The sequence below is a fragment of the Cupressus sempervirens genome, chromosome 1 (genome assembly GCF_028749045.1).
Source record: "Cupressus sempervirens isolate cs-2001-9-10 chromosome 1, ASM2874904v1, whole genome shotgun sequence".
NCBI classification, from domain to species: Eukaryota; Viridiplantae; Streptophyta; class Pinopsida; order Cupressales; family Cupressaceae; genus Cupressus; species Cupressus sempervirens.
This window is the reverse complement of record NC_143118.1, coordinates 621,209,647-621,237,447: the sequence shown is the minus strand read 5'-3', so window position 1 is coordinate 621,237,447 and position 27,801 is coordinate 621,209,647. Positions and strand designations below refer to the sequence as shown.

Here is a 27,801-nt window from a genome sequence, read left to right as displayed (position 1 = left end):
TCACCAAGTACTCCATGATATTATGTCTCCTCAAATTCCTCTCCCTGAACTCAATGATAGCCTCTGGTACTAAAACCAATTTCCCCTCATCGTCCAAGAGTGGAAGCACTATATAAGGAAAAATCTGGTGTCCTAACACCTTTTTGAGACGTGACACATGAAAAATATTATAGACTCTGCTCTCTGTCGGCAAATCCAACTTGTAAGCCACCTCTCTAACTCTCTTGATCACCCTAAAAGGCCCATAATAACATGGTTTATGTTTTTCGGCATCACTCTCCTTGAGAGTGGACTGGCAATAAGGTTGCAGCATCAAACATACCATATCATCTACCTCAAAAGTCTACCCAGTCCTCTTCTGATCAGCATACTGCTTCTGTTGATTCTGCTTGGTGATATTATCCTTAAGAGCTTTCACAATGTCCTAGCTCTCCTATAAGAAGTCTCGAACACTGGGCACTCTACTATCTGATAGCAACAAATCCATGAAACTGGGTGCCTTATATCCATATGCCATGAACGGTGATATCTGGATAGACATGTGATAAGGGGAATTAAAACAATATTCACATAGATATATCCACTTAACCCAAGCCTTATATTGCCCTGTTATGTAATTCCTAAGGTATCTCTCCACCCATTTGTACACTATCTTTGTCTGACCATTTGTCTGGGGGTGATAGGTAGTACTCAGAGTGAGCTCTGTCCTGCACAATCTGAATAACTCCTACCAGAAGTGACTCACTGACAATGCTCTGAGGTAAACCATGAAACCTAAATACCTCTCTGAAGAATAAATCTACCACCTTTGTAGTATTGCATGTAGTGTTGATTAGGAAAAAGTGGGCAAACTTTGTAAGCCAATCAACAACAACACATATACAGTCTCTAACCTGCGCTCTCAACAGTCCTATGATGAAGTTCATGGATAAACACTCCCACTTCCTGTCAGGAATTGGAAGTGGCTTAATTAAGCCAGTTGGGTGAAAGTGCTCCTATTTATTCTGCTAGCAAGTAGGACACTCTAACATATTGCAACACCTCATCTTTGAGCCCTTTCGACAAAAAACACTCACGAATCTACCGGTAGGTTTTGTACAAACCTGGATGTCCTACCATCCTCTTCACCTCTAATTCTAGCACCAAAAAAATGCGCCCTTTGTAGATGATGATCTCATTCACAAGGGTGAAATCACTATTTTGGATCGATCCATCTATGAATCCTAATGCCCATGTATCCTTTGCATACTCTGCAAGGATCAAATGTTCCAATCCTCTGATATATAGGTCATCAAGCTCAAGTGGGGTCTTTGTGAGAAGGCATCTGCTACTACATTTTGTGTCCCCTTGAAATAGGTAATATCAAAATCATATGCCTATAATTTACTTACCCATTTTTGTTGCTTGTCATTAAGATCTTGCTGCCCTAGGAAATGTTTCAGGCTATTGTGGTCAATTTTTATGCTGAATTTGCTACCCACTAAATACTACTTGAATTTAGCCAAAGCATGCATTATGACCAACATTTCCATATCATAAATGTTGAAGCTCCTCTCAGGCCCCCTAAGCTTCCTACTCTCATAAGCAATCAGGTGCTTGTCCTACATAAGCACCGCTCCAACACCTTCGACAGATGCATCACAATGCAACTCAAAAGGTTTGCTAAAATCTGGTAATGCTACCAATGGACAAGAAGTCATCAACTCCTTGAATTATCAAAACACTCATGTGTCTCAAGAGTCCATAAGAAAGCCCCCTTTCTCATCGAGTCTGTCAAGGGTGCTGCATACCTGGAAAATCCACTAACAAACCTCCTATAGAACCCACACAACCCCAAAAATCCTCTCAACTATGTCAGGTTCATTGGAGTAGGCCACTCAATAATAGCACGAATCTTTTCAGAATCCATGCGTCCTCCCTGAACACTTATAATGTGACCTAGATATAATAACTCTAATAATCCCAAATCACATTTGGACTCCTTTGCATTCAAAGACTCCCTACTTAGAATGCTCAACATGGTGTTTAAGTGTCGCACATGCTCATCCCATGTCCTACTATACACTAGGATGTCATCAAAGAATACTAACAGAAATTTCCTCAACTGATGTTGAAAAACCTTGTTCATTGTGGACTGAAAAGTAGTTGGAGCATTAGTTAGCCCAAATGGCATAACTACAAACTCAAAATGGCCACAATTACATCTAAATGTTGTCTTCTCTATATCATGCTCTCTAACTCGGATCTAATGATAGCCTGATCTCAAATGAAATTTGGAGAAGAAACATGCTCCAGGTAGCTCATCTAATAACTCATCAATCCGTGGGATGGGATATCTATTTTTGATAGTCTTCTTATTCAAGACCCTGTAATCTATGCACATCCTAAGAGTTCCATCCTTCTTCACCAAAACCACAGAAGAAGAGAAAGGTGACTTACTTGGTCTAATGTGCCCCATAGCAAGTAGTTCCTTGATGGTTTTCTTGATCTCATCCTTCAATCTCTTTGGATGCCTCTAGGGTGTGATCATGATGGGTTTAGCACCCTCCTCTATCTATATAATATGCTCAATACCTCTATCTGGAGGTCCACCTGGTGGTATTTCACTAAGAACCTTGTAATGCTTGATTCTTAATTCTTGTATGTCCAGGTGATATTTTGATTTTTGTTGCCCTTGTAATGGCATTAAAATGCAACGGGCTGCCCACTCAACTTGGTCATGTCTCAACAAGCTCTCCATGCGTCTACAAGACATCATCTTAAACCCACTGTCACAAATGGCCTTTAAGTTTATGGGTCTTCCCTTCTGACCAAAACCTCATCTCCATATCTCTCAAATTGAGATTGAACTCCCCTATATCATGTAGCCAAGTCATGCCAAGAACTAAATCTATATCAACCATGTTAACAACATAAAAATCTACTTACCTAACTAGGATTTCTCTCGCTCGATGAAGAAAACTCCCACTCCCGCTCCTGCGATTTATCCCGCTCATCCAGTGACTTCTCCCACACTAGTTACAGGGGCTTTTATGTTGGCTTCTACGACGGCCCTGTCTGCCCATGGAGCTTCTAAGACCCATGTTTTTGTGACGGCTATGCCTACTATTGCGGCTAGGGTTCCTCCCTCGACTCTTGTTTCTACATCAGCTTTGCCTACTGCTACGGCTAGGCTTCCTCTTGTGGTGACTACTACAGCTAGGGGTGGTCTTGGTCTCGATGTTCATGTTACTTCTGCTGTGAAGGGTTCTCTTGTTTGTTTTGCTCTCTCTTATGCAGATGTGGCCGCATATGAGGCAGCTATTTTTGATCCTCTGAGGAAGGCGCTCCGTTCGTTTGCTCCTATTGGTCATTCGGTTGTGCCTGTCCTGATTAGTAATCCCCTTATGCTTCATTTTGAACAAGATGTTGTTGAAGAGATCAACTCATATGTGGTGGATTACTCTAATACGACTGCTATTTTTTGTTTTGGGAGTTTTTGGCCCTCTCTTTCAAATTTTAATGCTTGGATTTCCAAATTTTGGGAACCAATCATTTCGGATGAAATGCAGATTTACCCTGTGGCAAGGGGTTTTTTTATTGTGAAATTTACTAATGTTGATGACAGAAATACCATCCTTGGTCATGGTTTCTCTTGGGAGGAAAGGTTTCCCCTGATGGCCAAACCTTGGTTTCCGACATTTAATCCATCCACTAAAACTCTTAATAAGATTCCGCTTTGGGTGAGGTTACCAAACCTTCCCCTTCATTTCTGGCAAGATTAAATCCTGGAGGCTATTGGGGATGCTCTTGGGGATTTCATATTGGTTGATTCAGTTTCTTCCAATGTCTTTAGGACAACATATGCTCGCATCTTGGTGGAGATGGATACCTCCAAGTGGCTTCCAAAAATGTTGAAGTTGGCTTCTCCAACTGGTTATTGGATTCAGCTGCTTGATTATGAGGATATTCCTTTCAGATGCAGGAAATGTCATAAGGCCGGCCATCTTGTTGCAAGTTGCTCCTCTAACAAGGCTAGATCAAAGAAATCACCTTCTTGGTGGTCGGGTATTTCAAACGATCACTAGATGGTTCATAAGGTTTCTACAGAGGTGGATGGTTTGGATAGCTCTTTGCATATTGATCTCTCTTTGGCCGAGGATTCTATTGTTGTTTCTAGTGATTCTAAGGTTCTCTCTACGACGGTTTTGAACCAAAATGTTGTTGCTGACTCAGCGCCTGCTGTTGTCTCTACGATGGTTTTGAATCAGAAAGTTGTTTCTGACTCGTCACTTGTTGTTGTCTTTGTTGATTCGACTGTTGTCCTTTTGATGGCTTTGGATCATAATGTTGTTGTTGTCCCTTTTTCTATTGCTAACTCTATCGATGAGGGGTTTTGGGGGGTCAGTTGGGACTGGTAGAGGCTGCTGGGAAGGTTGAGGATGGATGGACAATAGTCAAAGGAAAAAAAAAGGCAAATCTTTCGTTCCTTCATTTGATATGTCTTTACGTTCTCAAATGACTGGACCAAAATGTAAATCTTGATGGTCTATAACTTCTTCTCTTGTTGGGAACTTCGGTGTGTCCCTCTATTTTGCCAGATGGTTTTCCACAATTGTATTTTGATCCTCATTGTTATATCTTTCATGCTCTTTGTTAAAAGGTTTCGAGTCCTTTCAAAACCTATTTTTACTTAATCAAAACATAAAAATTTGCTTGGAAATCAAAGTTGTTGATCTTTAAGAGCAGACCTATAATCTTGCTTTCACATTTGAGAATGTAGCCATCAGCTACCCTCAGCCTCAGACCCTCAAATTTCTCTTTCTGAATCCAACACCTCTCGATCAATCTTGAATCAATAAAATTGTGAGTAGCACCTGTATCAAACAAAGTAATAACTTGTTGACTAGCCAATCCCCCTCTCATCTTGAATGATCCCTCTTGTTGTACACTAGTGAGATGAGCCTCCTTAAGTCTACCCTCCGTCTTCTCATCACCTATATCATCTGTGTCTTCCTTTTCTTCAATTGATTTCTCATTTTTAGATTGCTGGTCTGAATTTTCAAAATCATAATCCTCATAATATGCCCACATAACCCTGTTTAATTTCTCCTTTGGCCTCAAGGGACGGTCATGGTTCATGTCACAGGGTCCTTTGCAATAAAAACAAAGTATTTTCTTCCTTAAATTATTCAATGTCTCTCTATCCAAAGAAGCAAATGATTTATCTTTATTTTTAGCCTTTATTTCATTCTTGTTAGGTTTCTTGAAGAATGGTTTATCTTTACTAGATAATGCACCCTTTGTCTAAAATTAATTTACTGGGGCTGCTTGTTTCATGCTTCTAGCCTTCTTAATCGCTTCTTGCATATTGAATGGATCAAAGGCTTTTACCCAACCCTTTAATGGTTCGATAATCCCTCGGTGAACAAAACAATCAATCTCCTATCTGATATATTTGGCACAATAACAAATAGCCTCTGAAAGTAACTAATGAAATACTCTAATCTGCCTGTTTGTTTCAACTAGGCCAACTCCTTGAAGTAGACTTTTGGTTCCTTCTTATCAAACCTCTCTATCAACCTATCCACGAAGTCCTAATATAAAGTCGCTTGGTTATGTTGAAGGATAACCATCCCATAGTACCACCAATTATGTGCAGCCCCCTCTAAATGTAGTGTGGCATATTTTATTGCCTCCACTTTTGTCATAGGTCTCAGTGCTAAGAAGGTATCAAGCTTGTGAATCCAAGCTTGCGTTGTCATTATGCTACTTGCATCAAATGTAATCAAAGAAAGCTTCCTTGTAGCCCGCTTTAATTTATTATCCTTGCCACGAAGTCTCCTATTCTGTCTGACTGCACAGTAGTGTTCTCTTATTTGGTTCACAAACCTCTCAAAAGTCATTCTCTCTTGTACCTACGGTGTCAATAATTCATATTCATCATTAGCAGCCATAAGGATATCTACAAATGTCCCATCCTCAGCATCTTTTGCTGGCTCTTGTACTGGTTCCTCTCTAACAATGATAAAACGTGTGGGCCTATCTGTTGTTTTGGAAAGATTTCTATGAGCTCTAGGTGATCTCACTGGACTCTTGTTATCCCCTTGTTCCTGATTTCATTTGTCCTGTGGGTTCATGTGTTCAACCATGGTGGTGAATGCTTGCAAAGCCTGAGTCATCTGCTCTTGTCTTGTAACCATTGCTTCAAAAATTCCCTTGTTTCCTAATCCTCATTCTTATTGTCTCTTGGTGGCCTACACTCTTGCCTGTCACCCATGGTGTCTGACTACCTATCAAAATCTTGTTCCTTGTCAAACCAAGCTCGCCTGCGTGTGTAAAATCTGTGAAATCCAACCCCAGGTGGCTGCATGTGATTGCTAAACCTTCAAAATGGTAGGATTTAGCTTTGATACCAATGTAATCACCCCAACAAGTTGTAACTTCATCAAACACAAAGCCTTCTCTAATTCACTTGTTTGACATTTCATCAAACACTTTGCAAGCAAGAGATATATTGCATATCTAAATTTTGATTGCTTTCTAAATGTCAAACTTTAATAAATATGCATGCAAAGAACACAACAAACATCTTACAATGAAGATGCAATTATTTTTGTATAGTACTGATTACAAATAGGAAAATATGCATCTACATCAATAAGACATTAGGGCAACAAATTTTGATAAAATTGTAACATGAATCAAATTACAACAGATGTTTCAAACCCTACAAATGCCCTAAATATCTACTCTCAAACAATGCGAAATGTAGTAGATAAAAAATTGAAATTGCCCAAAATATGAATTTTCCCGTAGCAAATCACTATAGCAATTTACTGTAGCAAATCATTGTAGCAATAGCACTATAGCAGCGATACTATAGCGATATCCAACTTACTCCACAAATCTAACCCTAAGCCACAAATTCAGCACAATGAAACAACTAATTTGTCTTCTCCAACAGTTGCAACCCTTCGAAAGATATTTCACCACATCAATTATGCAAATCAATGGAAGTTTTCATTCCCAATGATCAATGTAAAAACTACAAAAACCCTTGGCTCCACAAGCTATCCAGAAGAGTAGATGACAACACATTCTACATCCAACAATGAAGCTGCCCTCCCTATTTATTCTTTTCTTACAATAGATGGACCTCTTTCTAGAAGAAATAAAATAATATTAAATTCCTCCTCCTGGAAGATTCTCTTAATTTATTTATTTATTTCACTTTTAATTAAATTAATTAAATATAAAGTCACCTTTTAGTTTTAATTTATTTAATGACTTTATAAAAAATTAATTTAATTAATTTCTCCTTATTTCTCCACTTAGCCTTTGGAAAATGTAAAGGCTAAGAACTCCACTGAGATGTTAAAAAGACGAAGACATCACATTCCAAGCAAAACCTCAGCCCTTCAAGTAGGCACAATTTTCCTATATAATCTAGTTCAAGCTCACACCCAACCTTGGATTCAAATGTCTAGCTTTAGATGCTTTTCTATGCCAACAAGTGATGTTAATGATGTCCTTTACCTATAGAAGACCTCATGCTTATGTTGTATAATCAGTCAATTTTATCGAAGGCATCATGCCCTATACTTAACCACCATTAATGCCCAATGCCCTTAGCATTTGCTTTGCCCAACAACATCTAATAATGGTGTCTTTAATCTCTACGTCTTGATCAAATAATGCAGCACAACTCACACCTCATAAACCATTAATCTCAAATAGAAAAAATATTAAATATGTGTCTTAGATAAACATGAAAGCTGCCAACAAGCAAGCAATACACACAATATGTGAAAACCCTAAAATCTAACTTGACTCAAGATCTCATAGATTCCATAAGTTAAATGGGTCAAATCCATTGTGAAATCTAAACGGTTCCACCAACATCAGCTAGTGTAGATAATTCCACCGCTGGAACTGATTCCTATAAGGCTACCAGCCTATGGTGTCTACTCCACAAGAAGCTTTTCACAAACTCGAAAAATGAGCAATAGTTCAAGCATAGTGAAAATGAGCTCCAAAATGTTATTTTAATAGACCCGGAGAACATTATAGTAAACCTTTTTTGGTTTCCTATAAATCATTTAAGTTTCAAAGTTAGTGTCTTTATAATTCCCTTGTTTAATATTTCACTTAAGTCACTTTGTAACACACTATTAAGTTACTTAAATAAAATTACCGTGAGATTGTACTTTGTCAAATTATATAAAGTAATTAATTTAAAGTTTTCCTTTACTGCCAACTTTAGCCTAAGCAAATCAGATAGGATAAATGATCTCCAGGGCTACTCCTTCGAATGAGACTTACACAATGTCATTAGATGCATAACTTTGCAATGAGAAATGAAACAACCCTGAACCTTTGTAAGTTGAAGTTTTTTTCATTGGAAATGTAAGATGAAACTTGAAACACTTCGAATTGATTTTCTGTGGCGACTCTAATTGTCCCGGGGTTTTAGGATGTAGAATTTTATCAATCACCCTGCCAGAAAGTGAAAATCAGCCAGTCAAGAGAGAGTCAATTTAGTCCAAGATTGTCACAGCAGGAAAAGAGTAATAAAGGAGGCAGAATTTGGAAAGAATGCTGCAATCTGTTCTTGACAAACGTTCTGAAAACTGCATCTATCATCCCTCACCACTACTATTTCAATGCCAGTTCCCATATACAGCTGCATTAAGATGTTTAAAACCAGATTTTTGCTTGAGGCTGATGGACAATGAGAGTCCTGCCACGTTATTGTAAAACTTCCTCACTTCAATTTTGACAAAGGATCATCATGTTTTAGCTGATTGGAATAAGCAGAAATAACTTATGGCTTTACCAATGGAAAATAGCCTCAATTCATTGTTTTAATCGTAGTAACTTTTTTCCATTCTGACTATTTTCCATTAATTGGAAAATTCTGACTATTTTTCCATCAATAAGTGTGTTGACAGAAAATGCTAGTGGCTTTGTCCTCCCAAAGTTTTGCCACCCCCAATCAAAAACTTCAAGTGGTTATATCTATGGTTAAACCCATGAAGTGGTTCGAAGAAACATGTTATATAAATCCTAGAATCTTAGGCTCGGATCACTATTGAATCGGCCAACTTTTAATTGTAACGGAAAATGTCCCTAATGACTTTATATATATGGTACATTTGTGAAGTCCCACACCAATTTTTTATTACTTTTCTCACTTTTCCTTTTCAGGTATTGTGTCAAAAAGTTGCAAGTTTCTGAAAGTGCGGAGTCTATTTGTAGACCTTTTGTTCTGAGTATGCAATGATAAAGTTCACATTTACAGCACACAGTTTTCTCATATGAAGACAAACTACAACATTAAATACAACTGAAACCTCACATTAAATAGAAATCTACTTTTAGAACTGAGATATACTCAAGCATAAACCTGATGTAAACTACAAAGAGGTTCCCAACCTTCTTTGCAGTAGATTTAGTAATCTCAATAATGACAGAACATACAATTTAACTGGGAACGTCGCTGACTCCACCATATTGGTTCAGTGGTGAAGTCTGACCAGCATCTATCGTATGCATATTCACACTAGACTGAGCTTCAGATTCTTCCAGCAAGTTAAATCTTAAATAATGATGAGTGTCCAGCTGATATTGCAGCAGCTTAATTCACATGCCAATCAGCTCTGACAACCCGCTTGGAACTCATCAGCCACTCCACAATCAATAACATTAGCAGCAATTAGTCAATGTCCCCGAAAAGCTGAAATAGTTTTGGGAGTATATATTCCTAATGGAAGAAGCAATGAGCAGATCGAAGCAATGAGCAGATCTGCCAAAAGACTCCAAGCAACAGCTGTATTAACCATGTTGTCGTTAACATTGACAAGGTCATATGACAAGTTGGTGTCCAACAAAGTGAGAAAGATTATGCACACCAATGGAATTTGGGCTGTACAATACAATACAGTACTTTGCTTTGGCGATGCAAATTGCCTCAATGGTAATCATTTTGTCTGCACAATTTCTCACCAGTAGATTCAAGTTTTTGCTGCCCACATTCACACAGGAAATGCCTTCGGCATAAAAATGAAGATACATAGCGATGGCCAAATCTTTGAAAAACTGGGGGGCCTATACAAGCAATTGGATTTGTTTTTTCCTGTGCTGATAAATCTCTTTCAGTGGTGTCAAGAGGGGCAACAACATGATTGGCTTTTGCTATTGCCCAGATATTTTTTCATTTTGATTTGAGTTTTTGTATTTATTTTTTTTATATCATATAAAATAAGGCAAAGAAGTGTATGTACTATGGCATCTTACCATTCCAAGTGTAACAAACCTCCAAGTTTTCAGCATACCAGAACTTGCACAGAGACCAGTATCCTATTTATCATTAGAGATGGACAAGGCACTCTATAGAAGATTGCCATTTTGGTGCCTATGGTATTCAAAGTAAATGCAACTGACAGGCGTAAAGCTACATTACCCAACCAAAGCCATGAACTATTTCAGTAGTTGCAAACATCTCATAAAGAAAGGTGGGACGTGCCTACCATTGTGCGTGTATGCATATCCATACCCTGTCCCAAAACTCTTTGTATTTCACACAGACTAGGGATTCGTATTCCAATGAAACATTAATATTCAGCTTCCATGTGTTAATTCTTATTTTGCAATGTGCATGCATCTCTACTCACCATCATGCATTTGTAACGCTCTGCAAATATTTATTATGCACACAAGTTCAACAATTACAAAAGTAGTCTGCATTAACTACAAATTATGTGCTATTAAAAATAGATCTCGGAGATATGTTTAACTCCGAATATCAGCATTAATCCATCACACATGATTTAAAACAATTAGTGAGGAATCACATGATTTAAAACAATTAGTGAGAAATCACATGATTTAAAACAATTAGTGAGAAACAACATGATTTAAAACAATTGATGAGACCCACATATCCAGCATAATTGCATAGAGCATTTTTTACTGCATTCCATATACCCAACTGGAGCTGGAGACCTAACTGGAGCTGAACTGATCATATTTGAGACTGCAGTCCCACATATATAATATAAACACCAATTTTCAAATTTCAATCATGGGCTCCAAATGTTGTGAAGAGCAATACCTATGCAACCATCAACAGCACATTTCAGTCAAAATTAAATTGAATATATTTGTATGTCCAAAATACACAAAACATGTTTCCATATCCTAGCAATCACATTTACTCAACAAAATACAACAAATCCACCCAGATGCATCCCCAAAGTTCTCAACTAGATCCCAGCCAGGACATCTCAGTGAAAAATGTGAATCATCCATCCTCCATCCTAGACTTCAAAATCAGGAAAAACAACTTTTTTGGGTGTTCATGGATTTCCAGAATAGCCAGGAAACATCATGTCAGAACATTTCCTAGAATGACAATGAATTAATTGCACAATTTTCCTAGATGCTATGTTCACAGAAACTGACTAGTGTTAACTGTTATGATTACACTTCCAAAGATAAAGTCATAGGTGGTGAAGCATAAAAGGAACACATATGGCAAGTTACAAGTATCCATAATACCATACAAAATATTAATGTGCATAAACTACTAATCACTAAGAAGAAAACATCTGCAACAAAATTGCCAACCAATCCCAAAAGGGCAAAAGGCTTTAGTCAATGTATACAATTATAACTGGAATATGTATAACAGAATATAGCTAAATGCATGCCATGATAGAAGATGAGCCAATTCCACAAAAAATTTAATTGTCGGCAATGAAAAACGTATCCAGTCATAAAGGTCACCAGTTCACATGGTCAATGTAGGTGAACATAACTCGAATTAAGATAGCAAATTACAAATAGGCTCCTAAAATGAGGAAATACACTTCAGCCAAACTGCCTACCTAAATAAAATATTATCAGAAACACAAGCATGATTACAAATGAAAAAGCTTTACTTGAAGCAGTTACAATGGCACAAAGCATCAAGCATACCACAAAAAAAAGCGCACGATTGCAACTGTGTGATGCATAATCATCTATAATTGAAAATAGATTATCCAAAGCTTAATCCAATAATACACCATTACAAAGCAGTCCCATCCAAATCACAAGAATTGAAAAGAAAAATAGTAATCTCCCCAATCAGAACATTCTTACCCGGCTATGAAACAGGGCCCAGATTATACTACACAATATCTCTATCTTATATTACATGTGTCTAATGAAGCTTCCCCAGAGAGTTCCAAATCACGGAAGAATGTAATGAAATACCAAAATAAGTTTAATTTACTCATTTCCAGATTTTACCAAATCCATTTTGCAAGCATCAATTGCCCACATGTTTCACATTGTGTGAACTAATTCTCTGTGGGACACTTCATAACATCTTCAGACAGTATTTTGTGGATGATGATAGTGCAAATTATCATTTACATTTTGTACTGAGTGGACTAATTTGATGAATTATGGTGGCCAAGAATTGGAATGAAAAATGCCAAATGTCACAAAAAAACTTATCACTCTGAAAAGCATATTAGCAGCAAAACTTTAAATGTAACAACAAACCAAATTTCGAATACTAAGGACTTTATAGACCAAGAGAATGTGTCAGAAGCTCTGACATTCATTCGCAATTTATATTATAGCCAACACTACTCTTTCAAATGTCATCATGTACCCTCTCCAAAAAAAGAAAGATACTGAATTGCCCTATAGATAACATTACCCCTGAAGACCAAATATAACATCACCCCATTGAAAATTGTTAAAATCAATTACCCCAATGGATTTAGAATTATACCATAAATAAAACATATAGCATCACCAATATATACACACTTTGAACTATATCTAGAATACCTCTGCATAAGATAGTTTGGGGGTCAAACAAATAAACTTCCACTTCAAAGAAAAGTCAATTTTGAAACACTAGCTACTGAAGCATGCATGCTGATTTTGGTTCAAGTAAAGAGGCGGTGGTTACAAGAAGCTTTAGGAATAAGAAAATGAAATATGTAATCTTGATGCTATTGTTTACATCTAGACCACCTGAACAGAAAAAGTCACAATGGAAAGTGTCATGCCCAAAATACAAGGCAAAAAACAAACACATGTAAAAAAAAAAATTATTAAATTTCAAAAACACTAAAAAAAAAAAAATTACTTGTTTTTTTTTTGCGTTGTATTTTGGGCATGACATTCTGGTATTAGAGCCTGTGTTTCGACACTAGAAACCTAAAACCATTACGCTTCAACTTAATCTAAACTTTAAATTTTGTAGGATGCCTCCCATTACTCAAAGCAACCGACGAGGCTGAGGTCGTAGGGCGAGAGGTGTTAGAGCGGAACAGGAGGATGGACCACAACCTCCACCACCACCACCACCAAACTCGAATCAAGACATTTTGGATGCCCTCCAAACACTGATTGGAGTAGTCCAACAGAGACTACCACCTGTAATACAACCAGGGCAGCAAATTCTTGAAGAAGAAGCACAAGGACCTGGAGGAGGCAGGCCTAGTGGCAGAGAGAGGAGTAGGAGTCCCCCACGAGGCAAGTTGAGGGGCAAGGCGAGCATGAGAGTGAGTCGATACATCAGAGAGGACCACCACTCGATAGACCTCCTAGACATGTAGGAGATGAGACCAGGGAGTTGATTCGACTCCAACCACCGTTCTTTACCGGTTCCACTGATGGAACAGTAGCAGAGGCCTAGTTACAAAGCTTGCAGCAATGCTTTGGATTACATCCTTATGAGAGTAATCTGAAAGCAAGTCTAGCAATCCATCAGCTGAGGGGAGATGCCTCCAATTGGTGGCATCAAGAGGAAACTATAGGAGGAATGAGGATGGATACCCTCACATGGGAGTCATTCTTGGTTAGATTCCAAGAGAGGTACCTGTCCGAGCACTTCAGACAGAAGCAGATAGAGGAATTTCATTCTCTACATCAAAGGGACCTTGCAGTAGCAGAGGCCTAGTTACAGAGTCTGCAGCAATGCTTTGGATTACATCCTTATGGGAGTAATCTGAAAGCAAGTCTAGCAGTCCATCAGCTAAGGGGAGATGCCTCCAATTGGTGGCATCAGGAGAAAACTATAAGAGGAATGAGGATGGATACCCTCACATGGGAGTCATTCTTGGTTAGATTCCAAGAGAGGCACCTGTTCGAGCACTCCAGACAAAAGCAGATGGAAGAATTGCATTCTCTACATCAGAGGGGCCTTGCAGTAGCTCAGTATGAGAGCAGGTTTCTCGAGCTCCTTCAATATGTTGAATACATGAAGGACGAGAAACTACGAGTACATCGCTTCATCATGGGCCTAAATTTCTCACTCTAGAGTGCAGTCTATTTGGCCTTCCCTGCCACCTTCAGACAGGTAGTTGAGATAGCATTAGTTGCTGAGGATGCTTGGGGTAGATAGGAGTCACGAGATCAATCTCAAAACCAAAACTCTACCCAGCAGAAACCCCCTTGGAAAGGGAATCAGAACTATACAGCAGAGTCCTCTAAAGGCCAACACTCTCATTAACAGAAACCACAACAGCAGCAACAGCAGTAGAAACCCTGACAAGGTTATCAAGGCTCCAAGCCCGAGCAATAGCAATCACAAGGTCCCAAACAGGATCAGAAGGTACAATCCCCATAGTCACAGTCAATGAAGACTCAGTAGTCTTCCAAGGGTGGATACAGTGGATCTAGCAAGTCAAGGGGCTCACAAAAGTCCAAATCATAGGGTGTATAGTCTTATACTCGAGGACCGTGCTACACTTGTAGTGGCATGGGTCATATAGCTAGAGTATCTGCAGGGACAATCATCTAGTGGTCAAAGAGGAATTATTTTAGAGCCAACAGTTGGTGATATAGGCAGATCCCATAGAGTTTTTGCAGTGGTTGACAACCACTAGGCTGAGCATCAGGCCACAGTTCTTCAAGGCTGAGAGCTGGACTAAGTTAGAGTCCACTGGGATTGTTATAATGAGGTCACGGCTTCATGGGACAATACCCATATCTTTTTTATGAACTTCAAGAGGAAGTTCATGCCTAAGGGGGAGGATGTGAGGCCTCACCCCAACCCATCATAACGTAGTTGATACATTATTATTTTGATACTCATGACTCGATATGTTGAGACATTGTTAGATACACTGGACATTATTATGTTATTTTATGTCGTACGATGTTTTACTTTGAGATGTTTAATTATGTTATTTAATGTTTCATGAACATGTATACTAATGATGTAGTGTAGAAAGTGAATGCAAAATTAACACTTTGATTATGCAATTTTAGTGGTTAAATATATAAGCAAAAATGAGATAAATAGTTAATTAATTGAAAGATTTATGTTTTGAGTTATGTGATTATCCTGATGAGATGTATATATATATATATATGCATGTGACTTTCTCGAACTATTGATGTGTGCAATAAGTGTGCAAGATATTTTAGCCAAAAAAACCAAAGATAAATGAGTGTACAGTTTGTGAAAACTAGGGTTGAATCTAATAAAAGATGTAGACCCCGTTGTTTCGTATTTTTTTGTATCATAAATTGAATGTGTATCATTCTGTAATCATTAAGTGTTAATGTTATGTAACAGTGATTTTATAATGTCGCTTGACACTCGTGATTCGTATATGCATTTCAGCATAATAAAGAGTAACCAAGTAACCTGAAGATCTAAGTTGCACTAGGTTGGTGACCTTTTTACTAATCAATTAGTAATTGAGATTAATTATCCTAGTCAGAATTAGTGATTAATTTGCATTTTTTAGGGTTGTTAGAAAGTCCAAATTTTTCAAGCATTTTGATAGGTCCCTAAATAGTCCTGGAGGCCAAAAATCATGAAAATTAAGTACCTAAGGAGTATGAGTATGGGTTAGGAGCATTTTCCACCCCTCTAACCCCCTTTTGTTGACTTTTGTGGTCACCCAAATATCCCTTTTTTGCTTTATTGCGAAAATTGAATGTTTCACCATGAGTTGGATAAATTAAACTCCACCTTGAGGTTAGCCTTATGACAAGATTGAGTTAGAAGACTCTAGAAGCCTTTAGGCAACTGAGGGAGTTATGGCATTTTATAAGTGGTTAAGTTGGGATCCTATTTAGAGGCAGATTTGAGAGAGGAAGAGTGTTCACCCAACCTCTAGTTTTAGAGAGCAATTCAAAATTTAAGGAGGAGAAGGAAGGAAAGCTCATCTCAACTTTCAGTTGCCATAACTTTATTGTGAAGGTAGGAATCATTCAAGCCCATTTTGTTCATGTTGTGTTTCATGCTTAAGTAGTTTTCTTGCATATGCATGTTTGGAAGGAATTGAAATGGGTTTTTCTTAAATGTTTCCTTTGATTTTTTCACTTTTAACTTTTTAAGGGATTGTATGAGTTATATTGGCATTACTCACCCTTTGATAGGGCAGAAGTGGTCATGTACGGGAGGTCTTTAGTTGACTATGACAGTGCAGTCTCTCTCCTCAAGACAAGGAGAGGGAAAGAGTAGGGTGTTATGGACCCCTACTCGTCAACACAAACTATGTTTCGAGTTTTGGAATTTAAGAAATCGAAGAACCGAAGTTCTTGTGTTTATAGCCCTGAAAGGGCACCTGTTATGGTGTTGTGACTGCTATCTCCTGTTGGAAAAATCCACCTTCTCCCTAGTCTAGTTCAATAACAAACCTATGATGCAAACCTGTATGGGAGTAAATGTTTGAATGTCATGTTAAAATTGTTTGTCTCTCAGTCAGTTTCGTCCTCTCCATGATTACCTGAATGTGTTGCAGACTTCGTAATGGCTACCTTGTTGTGGAGCCAAGGAGGAAATTTAGAGTTGTTATTTAAATTCAAATATGTTGGGAGATTTCTCTTCGAGATAGTAATCCTGTGTAAAAATATTTTTATTAAACTTATTGTCGAAATAACCACGATGTCGAGTTTTCTTCCTAGTTCTTTCCCGATGGAGCCTTTGAATCAAGTGGTTCAATAAAATAAATGAGAAGTGGTTGGTCTACGTATATTGATAACAAAAAAAAAAAATCATGTGTTTTTCCCCTTATATTTTGGGCATGACATTTTGGTATCAGAGCCAATGATTCAACACTAGGAACCTAAAACCATTACATTTCAACTTAATCTATACTTGAGTTAATTCCTACACAATGGTTATAAACTGAAAGGTACTCTTAAGGTTTTGTTAGAAGAACCTATGTCTGCTTTTCAACCTACTGTAGTTTACTTGTGAAACAAAATTTAACTTTTATCAAACCTATGTGTCATGTAAGTTGTGGTCAACCCTTTTATCAACACAGTAGTTCTATTTAATTTTTAAAAAAAAAAATTCCGTGTGTTTTTCCCCTTGTATTTTGGGCATGACATAAATAAAAGATTGTTCATCACCAAATTTAAATCTCTCTAGTCCATAGCTATTGAGCTGTGTAAGAAGGTGACCTAAAATTGTGTTAAATTTTCTCATTTGATGAACAGCAATACATACTAAATAAGTTCAATTTACTCATTTGCAGATTTACCAATCCATTTTGGAAGTAACATTAGTATCAAAGCCAGTGTTTCAACACTAGGAACCTAAAACCATTACGTTTCAACTTAATCTATACTTGAGTTAATTCCTACACGATGGTTATAAACCAATAGGTAGTCTTAAGGTCTATGTCTGCTTTTCAACCTACCGTAGTTTAACTTGTGAAACAAAATTTAACTTTTATCAAACCTGTGTCCTGTAAGTTGTGGTCAACCCTTTTATCAACACAGTAGTTTTATTTAATTTTAGAAAAAAAGAATCCATGTGTTTTTCCCCTTGTATTTTTGGCATGACGTAAATAAAAGATTGTTCATCACCAGATTTAAATCTCTCTCGTCCACAGCTATTGAGCTGTGTACGAAGGTGACCTAAAATTGTGTTACATTTCCTCATTTGATGAACAGCAATAAATACTAAATAAGTTCAATTTACTCATTTGTAGATTTACCAATCCATTTTGGACGTAACATTTGCCCACATGTTTCACATTGTATTACCTAATTATTTACAGGACACTGTTGAGCATCATAGATAGCATTTGTGGACAGTGGTAATACAAAATATCAATTAAATTTTGGACTGAATAGGATAATTTGATTGGAAAATGGTAGCCAAAATTATTTATTGCAGCCCAAGAATACCCACGACCAAACGTGTTTCTTGCACTAATTGGAAGGCCAAATGGCTACTAAAAACTTGATGATACTATGTGAAAGCATATCGGCAGTAAAAACCAAAATATAACAACACTAAGGACCACATGACCACAACAGCATATATCAGAAGTAGTGAATACTACATTCCTTAGCAGTTTGCATTAGCCAACACTATAGCAACCAATATACACATTCTACACTACATCTGGAATATAGTCTACACAAAATCATTTGAGGCTCAGATAAAAAGACTATCACTTCAAAGAGAAGTAAACTCTGAAAGATTCTAGCTGCCAAAACATGCTACTTTTGGTCCAAATAAAGCAAGTCACACGAGAAAATGAGGCATGCAATCTTGATGATATTGTTTGTTGAAGTTTTAGTAGCTGCAATAGATCTTTTCTTCTGTTCACCATTTTGCATCATGCATGAACTGTGTTCACTGCTTTGCATCATGAGGTGTCTTGGAGTTACAGCTGTTGGAATCTCTACCGCTGGCATCAGTTCTTATTCTAATTTTTTTATTGAATACCTTTGTTATTGCTTAAGACCAAATAACTTGGCATTGTTTTGGCTTGCCAACAGTTTAAGAAAGGTCAATTATAAAATATCATTGAAGAGTCTCCACTTTCAAGTGACATAAGGATTTACAACAGTCATTTCTTGTCATTACACAGGAGCCGCCTGTGTAGCACCTTCATCTCTTTGTTTTCAAATCCACAGGAATTATAAAGTCCGTTGAGACTAATATTCGTGGGGTTAGGTTGCTCTAGCAAAAAGCCAATCAGTATATTTGATGAGTGCTGTAGAGATTATGACTGAAGAGTCCCCAGTATTTGTTTAATGTTTTTTAATTGCATAGGCAGTGAACTTATTACTGTGTATGTGATCCTGGTATGTGTGTGCGTGTGCGCGCGCGCGCGTGTCACATATATTTTTGTTTTGATGAATCTGAGATCAAGAGAATAAAAGCTTATTGATTGATGCTTTTCTGTTTTCAATCATAAGCAACTGTTGTTAATTGTTTTTAAGAACTCAATAAAGGATCATATTCAAGTGTGACTAGGTTGAGTAGGAGGGTTTTCCAAGGGCAATTAATCGTATCAAATTTGAGTTCATAAATATCTGATATTTGTGCCATTGCTATTCTCTTTCACAAAAACTAAACATTGCTTACATCCTGTATCTGAAACAGAAAAATTAAGATAAAGAATAGATTGTTCATCATCAGATTTAAAAATCTTTCCCTCTTATCCACAGCTTTAGGGCTGTGTAAGGTGTCCTATGATAGTGTTATGGCAACAAATACCAAATAGGTTCAACTTACCCATTTCCAGATTTTGCCAATTCATTTTATAAGTAGATTTGCCACATAATTCTAATTGTATTGACTAACTCTTTACAGTGCAAATTTGAGCATATCATCAGACAGTGTTTGTGGACAATGGTAATGCAAAATATTAATTACAGCTTGGACTGACTGGGCTAATTTGATTGGAAAATGACCCAAAATTAGTTATTCTGCCCCAATAACTACCATGACTGAATGCCATTCTTGTACTGACTAGAGGACCAATGGCCAATAAAAGCTTGATTACACTAACTGAAAGCATATACAGCAGCAGAATCCTCAACTTGACAGCAAATTTACAAACCAAAAGATTCAAATACTTAGGACTTCATAGACACACAAGCATATGTCAGAAGCAGTGATTACTGAATTCATTTGCAGCTTGCATTAGCCTACACTAAGTTTTCTCAAATAGCATCATTTATCCTCTGATATAAACACTTTGCAAATACCAACTTATCATGGATAATACTACCACGAAGACAAATGAGTCAATGACCAAACACAATTAAAATTGTTAAAATGAATACCCTAATGGAATTAGATTTATCGCATAAAATGAATACCCTAACTGGAAGACCAATGGCCAATAAAAACTTGATTACACTAACTGAATGCATATACAGCAACAGAATCCTCAACTTGACAGCAAATTTACAGAACCAAAAGATTCAAATACTTAAGACTTCATAGACACACGAGCATATATCAGAAGCAGTGATTACTGAATTCATTTGCAGCTTGCATTAGCCTACACTAAGTTTTTTCAAATAGCATCATTTATCCTCTAATAAAACACTTTGCAAATACCAAATTACCATGGATAATACTGCAAATACCAAATTACCATGGATAATACTACAACGAAGACAAATGAGTCAATGACTGAACACAATTAAAATTGTTAAAATGAAGACCCTAATGGAAATAGATTTATTGCATAAAATAAAACAATTAGGAACACTAATACACACACATTTTATGTTATATCTAGAGCACCTCTGCACAAGATCATTTGAGGCTCCAATAATCAGACTTCCGCTTCAATGAAAAGTCAAATTTGAAACACTCTAACCATAGTTGACTGGGCTAATTTGATTGGAAAATGATCCAAAATTAGTTATTCCACCCCAATAAACTACCATGACTGAATGCCTTTCTTGTACTACCTGGAAGACCAATGGCCAATAAAAACTTGATTACACTAACTGAAAGCATATACAGCAGCAGAATCCTCAACTTGACAGCAAATTTACAAACTAAAAGATTGAAATCATAGACACACGAGCATATATCAGAAGCAGTGATTACTGAACTCATTTGCAGCTTGCATTAGCCTACACTAAGTTTTTTCAAATAACATCATTTATCCTCTGATAAAACACTTTGCAAATACCAAATTACCATGGATAATACTACCACAAAGACAAATAAGTCAATGACCAAACACAATTAAAATTGTTAAAATGAATACCCTAATGGAATTAAATTTATCACATAAAATAAAACAAATAGCAACACCAATACACACATTTTAAGTTATATCTAGAGCACCTCTACACAAGATCATTTGAGGCTCCAATAATCAGACTTCCGCTTCAAAGAAAAGTCACTTTCGAAACATTCTAGCCGTGGTTGAAAAACTTGTCAAAGCCAAAAACTCACCAAGGTCTGAAAAATGAATTCAGGGAAAACTCAGGCCAGTTTTCAGCAAAAACTCGGCAACTTAAAAAAATTGCTTAAATTTAATTAGAAATGCATTTTTTTTACAAAATGAGAAGATACATCCAAAGAGCCAATAAATGAGAACACAAAACAAACAAGCTTGGTCTAGATATATTTAAACACAAAGTAGGTACAGAATTGCATTCTCCCGAGGAAGACTCATGTCTGGAAGCAAAATAGTAAATAATTTATGTAAAACTAAAAGTAACTACATTGTTGCAATTACATCTTCCTCTTCTCAGTTCTAATACAAACTAAGGGAGAGGTAGAACTAGAAGGACTAATCTTAGAAGCACTAGCCATGATTGCCTTCTTGCTTGGTTTATCTAACTCAGTTTGTGGCTTGTCTTCAATCCTAGATATAGCTCTCCCTCTAGCTTCTCCTAGCATTAGCAGTGACTACTCATTCAACTGAATCTCATCCAACGTGAAACCAAATCCATGCCCTCCTCCATAGCCTGCACCTTCAAATCATTGATGTCATCCTCTTCAAAAACTCTGCTCCAAACCCACTGCAAATGTGCCTCAAACCCACCTCAAGTCCACCTCTAATTGATTGAAATCAGTTTGCAAGTGTTTGGAAGACTTGTCTCCTCTCGGCAAAATACAAGTGGAGAAATGAGAAATGAAACAGATTTGGGTCACTTTTTGCCTTAAAAAGTTGTTATAAAACTATGACCAAATTTTTAACAAAAACTCAGCAAGTAAGAAACAAGTTCTTGCCAAAATTTCTGCAAGTTTTTGGCAACAGTAAAAAGTCATAAAAACTTGCCAAGCCAGATTAACTATGTCAGTTTTTGCAACTCGGAGAGTACTCTGCCAATAGTCCATCTATGATTCTAACTACTAAAATATGCCAACTATGGTTCAAACAAAGAGACAGGAACTTGAAGAATAAATAAATGAAATGTGCAATCTTGGTGCTATTGTTAATAACTATCTAAAAAGAAAAAATTTACATAAAGCATAGATTGTTCATCATCAGATTTAAATATCTCTCATCCACAGCTCAAGGGCTGTGTAAGAAGGTGTCCTAAGATAGTGTTGATTTCCTCATTTGATGAACCATCTGTAAGCGTCATACAAGAACCATTGTGAAATCCTATATGAATGTCAAGATTCTGACCTTAAAAGAAATTCATCATAGGAAAACATTCATCATCAGAGTCAAGTATCTCTCATCCACAGCTTTGAGGCTGTGTAAGAAGGTGTCCTAAGATAATGTTTTTTTTTTTCCTCAACTGACAAATGAAACATAAGGTTTTTATTCCTCATCTGATGAATGAAACATAAGCATACTCTAGAAACACTAGCATATCTGTATATTCCAGCATAATTATAACTTTGAAAGACATATTCATCAGAAAACAAACATTCATCATCAGATTCAAGTATCTCTCATCCACAGCTTTGAGGCTGTGTAAGAAGGTGTCCTAAGATAATATTTTGTTTCCTCATCTGATGAATGAAACATAAGCACACCCTACAAATACTTGCATATCTGTACATTCCAACATAAAGTTATAACTTGTCTTGAAACTTTGATAGATATATTCATCAGAAAACAAACATTCATCATGAGATTCAAGTATCTCTCATTCACAGTTTTGAGGCTATGTAAGAAGGTGTCCTAAGATAATATTTTCTTTCCTCATCTCATGAATGAAACATAAGCACACACTACAAATACTTGCATATTTGTACATTCCAACATAAAGTTATAACTTGTCTTGAAACTTTGAAAGAAACATTCATCAGAAAACAATCATTCATCATCAGATTCAAGTATCTCTCATCCACAGCTTTGAGGCTGTGTAAGAAGGTGTCCTAAGATAATATTTTGTTTTGTTTCATCATCTGATGAATGAAATATAAGCACACCCTACAAATACTTGCATATCTGTACATTCCAACATAGAGTTATAACTTCTCTTGAAACTTTGAAAGAAATATTCATCAGAAAACAAACATTCAAAGAATATTCATCAGAAAACAAACATTCATCATCAGATTCAAGTATCTCTCATCCACAGCTTTGAGGCTGTGTAAGAAGGTGTCCTAAGATAATGTTACAATTCCTCATTTGATGAACCATACATAACTTATACATCCTAATAACTAGGAAGTGTGAAAGCTGAATTCAGACACAAAATTAGATAATAACCGAAAAAGGTACGACTCAACTTAGAAAAATAACATTCATCATCAGATTCAAGAATCTCACATCCATGACTTTGGAGCTATGTAAGGAAGTACCCTAAGATAATGTTTTGTCTCCTCTGTCAATGAACCAACTAAAATACCATTCTACCATTTGCAGACACATAGATCAGGCAGAATCTAAATCCATCACCCACAACTTCGCCCCAGAATTGAGTAAAAAATATCAAACATCACTACCTACATGCCCTAATGATAGTATATACATAATAAGGCGTATATATACAACAGTGTACTTTCAGTCTAACAGGCATATCTGTCATTGACAATAGCAAATCATAAACTAACACCAATCCTACTAATATAGATGAATAAATTGTACTGATAGGGTTGAAAAGTAGTGTTGATTCGTCATGTATTGACCCCAAATTTAATGGCATATCTGAGGATTCAGATATAGAGTTTCTTTGATCCATCATATAAAAGTCAGTCCAAGTGTTGGATAAAGAACTTAATTCATCATAATCCATTTGCCTTAGCATCCACTTTATGCAAATAGACCCCAGTGAGATTATACTCTAACATAAGATGAATGTCAAATAATTATAGGTTACATTCACCGATTGAATTAGGCATCTTGAGTTGTGGAACTTCATAGTTCATACACCTTATTATACAGAAATTGACCTACTACACACAAATTGAACTACAGATTAAGAGTACAAAAATTTCCAGCAATTCAAGCAGGTACTAAACACATTTTAGAAAAATAATGAGGTAATTTAAATAGCATCACTTGAGCACATGTTGAAAGTTACAATTATCAAATTATTAACAAAATGCAAAGGCATAACAAAATGCAGAGGCATAGAAACAAGCATTAACAGGCAAAATACAAAATTGCATAATAGCACATATCTAGAATGCGCTAGCATGCATCGTACAAGGAAGATACACATTACATTCAATGGACACAACCTGGAATTATGGAATCTAATACAGCTTGAAGATTATCAGTGGACAACAATTTACACAATCAAATTTTTTAACCTAAAAAAAAAAGCCAGATGAGGGCTGACTGCTAGAAAAAGGAAACAATCGGCATGTTCACCCTATATAAATTTCATTAGTTAAACAGACATCAATCAAATAAATAATGAAAACCGAGAGAGGCAAATAAAATACGGCCTGCAATAAAAGGCTAATGGCCACATGCATTTTAATGAGAAAGAATGTGCACTTTGGGGTTACATAAATTCTTTCAAGAAAAGCAAACAAACAACATTTTGTATATATAACCTATTACTTAACATTAAATTTATTAGCTCTCTGAATAATTTCAAAGAACGCTATTTATTTGATCAGAGAACCCTATAAATTTTAAAGGATTGCCTACACTGATATATTAAACCTCAGAAACGTATGTAATGTTACAGTAGCCTACCGTTTTTCATATGACCGTTTAATTCAATAGAAAACAGAGATTAATAGGTTTTGGTAACCTGTACTTCACAAGATATGGACATAACAGCATTCTATTGAACATGTAATTCAGGCTGTGTTTTACTCTAACAAAGTCAGAAAACAAGGGTTACAGTTAGTTCTGAATTACGGATATTTAGGCAAGCCACTAGAACAAATGGTGATGATGAAATGGATTTAAAATGGAACAAGTCCGAGTAATAGAAGTATCAGAATGTATCCAAGACGACCCAGATTTAACTCAGATGTATGAAAAAATTACGACATCGAGCCAACATGGTGGGCAATCGAGAACCAGGTGTGGAGTGAAATAAAAAATACAATAAATAAGGAAATAAGGTAAGTATCAACTATATTCAAAAATAGATTCTGAAGAAAAGAGGTTATTTTTTATGGATATACGAAACAGAAAATGTTGGGTTCAAATTACTCCTCCCATTCACGGTAATAGATGATGCCACATATACCTAGAAAGTAGATCCGGAAAAGGTGGCAAAAAAATGTTTTCCAACTTGACTCCAAAACAAGAAAAGAAAAGAGAGTTCATACCATGTTTTGGCGATCAAATTGCAAAACAAGTAGACGAACTGTACAGAATCGTTGGCAGGAACGGGATATGTAACTCTTTTATACAATCCCAAGGATATATCAGACTCGACTAGAGACACCACGGGTATCTTGTTCCTCGCAGCTTCAATAATAGCAGATGATTCCCTCTCTGCATTCATCGCCACCACGCAATCCGGCCTCAACGCGGGCACCCCTCCTATGATGGATCTACCGCCTGCTTTCCTCGTACTCGACAAGCGAATCCTTCTTTTCGTCGAAGAGGACAGTAAATTCATCAATTGCGCGTCGTTCAGACAGTTTTTGCCGAGTTTCGCGGCAGTGTGTTCCGTAATCTCATCGAATAGTGAATTTGAGTTGACGATTAACACGCGGCCATTTTGGCGAAAGAGGGATCCCAGAAAATGAAGCGCATTACGCAGGCAGACAAGGGTTTTGTCTGAGTCGAGAATGGCGACTTCGTTGCGGAAGCCATAGACATACACTTCCGAATGACGGGATGCTATGCGACGGCCCAGATGTGCGTTTGTCGCCAATAGTTTTTGAAGAACCAGGTTGGTGAATGTCATCTTCCTTTCCTTTCCGCTGCCTTCAACGGATACTTCATATAAGGACAGTCTGCAACCATTAGGGCTAGGGCATCATGAATTAGGTTAGGGTTTCAATCGAAGCACCGTGTTTTGTTCATCAAATACTAGGTTTTCTAAAAGTTGGTGTTATAATCCCAAATTATAGGTATTTTGGTTTATGAAATGAAATGAATGATTTTAATGATGTCTATGAGACCAAATTAGTTTAAGGGAGTGAAGCACGGAAGCAATTTTTGTATTCATTTCTATTTCTAATTTTCTAATATGTATCTTAACCCAAAAAATCCAATAGTTTGCTTGATCTTGTTACCTTTGAATTAACTATGCATGTTGTCTCCCTTCAAGATAACATCATAGTACATTCGGATGTTGTTGTATGTTGTGTAGTCTGAGATAAAATGTCATTATGTTTCAATTGCTCCTACCCTACAAAACATGCAAGTTTTCTCCTCCCAAGCCTCTTTGGACTTCTTCCATCTACATGTCTCGCATCTGTGGTGGAGATTGTGTCCTCAATTGTGCATCTAACAATCTTGCCTTACCGTTCATAGCAACCCCAAGATATATTTTCTCACCATGTTCCACAATTGGGTTGAATTCCTTAATATTAACAAGCATCTTTTCTACCAGTGTTATTTTTCCACATGGCACTTCAAAACTTTTCTCTTGCAAACTTTTTTATGCCCACATGTGTGTTAGGGTATTCTTGTGACTTGATGTTCTATTTATCCATCCATTTAATGTTTTGCTTCATCCAAGTTTTCTTCCTACAGTTAAGAGCCTCTTCTTTCATAAATTTCGACCAACGATGGTCCTACAAGTTTTCAATCTTCTTTAAGTAACTAAGAAATTGAATGATCAATAAAGCCTATAACATAAAAGCCCCAACCTTCGACAAAAGAATTTCATACAAAATAAAAGTTTTCACTTTGAGATTGCTAGTGATTAATTGTTCTTAAATTATCTTTATTTGTCTCCACCCATGTTTTGACATGTTGCTCCCACCCCCACACCTCACAGTCATAAAGGACTACCGACATGACCAACAAACCAAAGAGACTCTAGTTTTATTGTCCTACATCTATTTTGGAGTAGAAATGGATATTTTGAACTTCCTTGAATCATTTTCACTGTACAAGTCTCCCAGATGAGTTTATCATGGAAGTCAATCCCCAAGGACTGAGTTCAGAAACCATGCAATAATCCAAGACAAATATGGGAAAGAGTCTTAGATAGGATCCAATTTGTTAATGCATCATGGTTAACGAATTTAACTTTAAAAATTATAATTTGACTTGATATGGAAAATATTTCCTATTTGTAAGAGAAAGAGCTTATGAGGGGAGAGGACCTAGAATAGTTATACTCATTGAGTTCTTATTTAAGGGAAATATTTCTTATTGGTAAGAGAACAAGGTTATCGAGGAAAGTTTGAATAGTCCAAAATAAATTAATAATTAGTACTTGCAGCAAGAAGGTGTACTAGTTAGTATATAGTACAATATGCATAAATTTCATATATTAGATTGAAAAAATTGAAGGATGAGATTTCATTTATTTGTAAGATATTTTATGCTTATTTCTAAATTAATAATTTAGCCAAAGAAAAAGTTATGAATACACACTTCTTTAGACCTAAAATTTTATTATTGTTTTAATTTTTAATTTTTTCAAAAACTTTATAAAAGGAACTTTTCCCCATGATCGTCGATGATGTCAACCTTGGTTTTTGTTTTGATTGAAATGTGTGTGTCATGCTATGTGCCT

General features: G+C 36.6%; 1 protein-coding gene, 2 non-coding genes and 4 pseudogenes across 4 annotated transcripts; all 7 read right to left on the bottom strand.

Moving 5' to 3' along the window:
• Positions 1 to 10,660: 10,660 nt before the first annotated feature.
• On the bottom strand, positions 10,661 to 26,059 carry LOC149579448 (small ribosomal subunit protein uS2m-like). Of its 2 annotated transcripts, none has more exons than XM_089832847.1 (2): positions 25,427 to 26,059; positions 10,661 to 11,095 (listed from the first exon to the last, which is right to left on the bottom strand). In XM_089832847.1, the coding sequence occupies exons 1-2, from the start codon at positions 26,011 to 26,013 to the stop codon at positions 11,053 to 11,055; spliced, it is 630 nt and encodes a 209-aa protein (XP_089688973.1). In that variant the 5' UTR covers positions 26,014 to 26,059; the 3' UTR covers positions 10,661 to 11,052. The 2 variants fall into 2 exon arrangements, with proteins under 2 accessions (XP_089688973.1, XP_089688979.1); XM_089832853.1 differs by lacking the exon at positions 10,661 to 11,095 and adding an exon at positions 20,397 to 20,679.
• LOC149579454 (small nucleolar RNA snoR31/Z110/Z27) lies at positions 22,210 to 22,300 on the bottom strand (annotated as a pseudogene).
• LOC149579453 (small nucleolar RNA snoR31/Z110/Z27) lies at positions 22,390 to 22,484 on the bottom strand. Its single transcript, XR_016358072.1, has one exon. It is a non-coding gene; the product is annotated as a small nucleolar RNA snoR31/Z110/Z27 (small nucleolar RNA).
• On the bottom strand, positions 22,610 to 22,701 carry LOC149579452 (small nucleolar RNA snoR31/Z110/Z27; annotated as a pseudogene).
• On the bottom strand, positions 22,807 to 22,898 carry LOC149579451 (small nucleolar RNA snoR31/Z110/Z27; annotated as a pseudogene).
• On the bottom strand, positions 23,004 to 23,100 carry LOC149579450 (small nucleolar RNA snoR31/Z110/Z27). Its single transcript, XR_016358065.1, has one exon. It is a non-coding gene; the product is annotated as a small nucleolar RNA snoR31/Z110/Z27 (small nucleolar RNA).
• On the bottom strand, positions 23,235 to 23,326 carry LOC149579449 (small nucleolar RNA snoR31/Z110/Z27; annotated as a pseudogene).
• Positions 26,060 to 27,801: the final 1,742 nt, after the last annotated feature.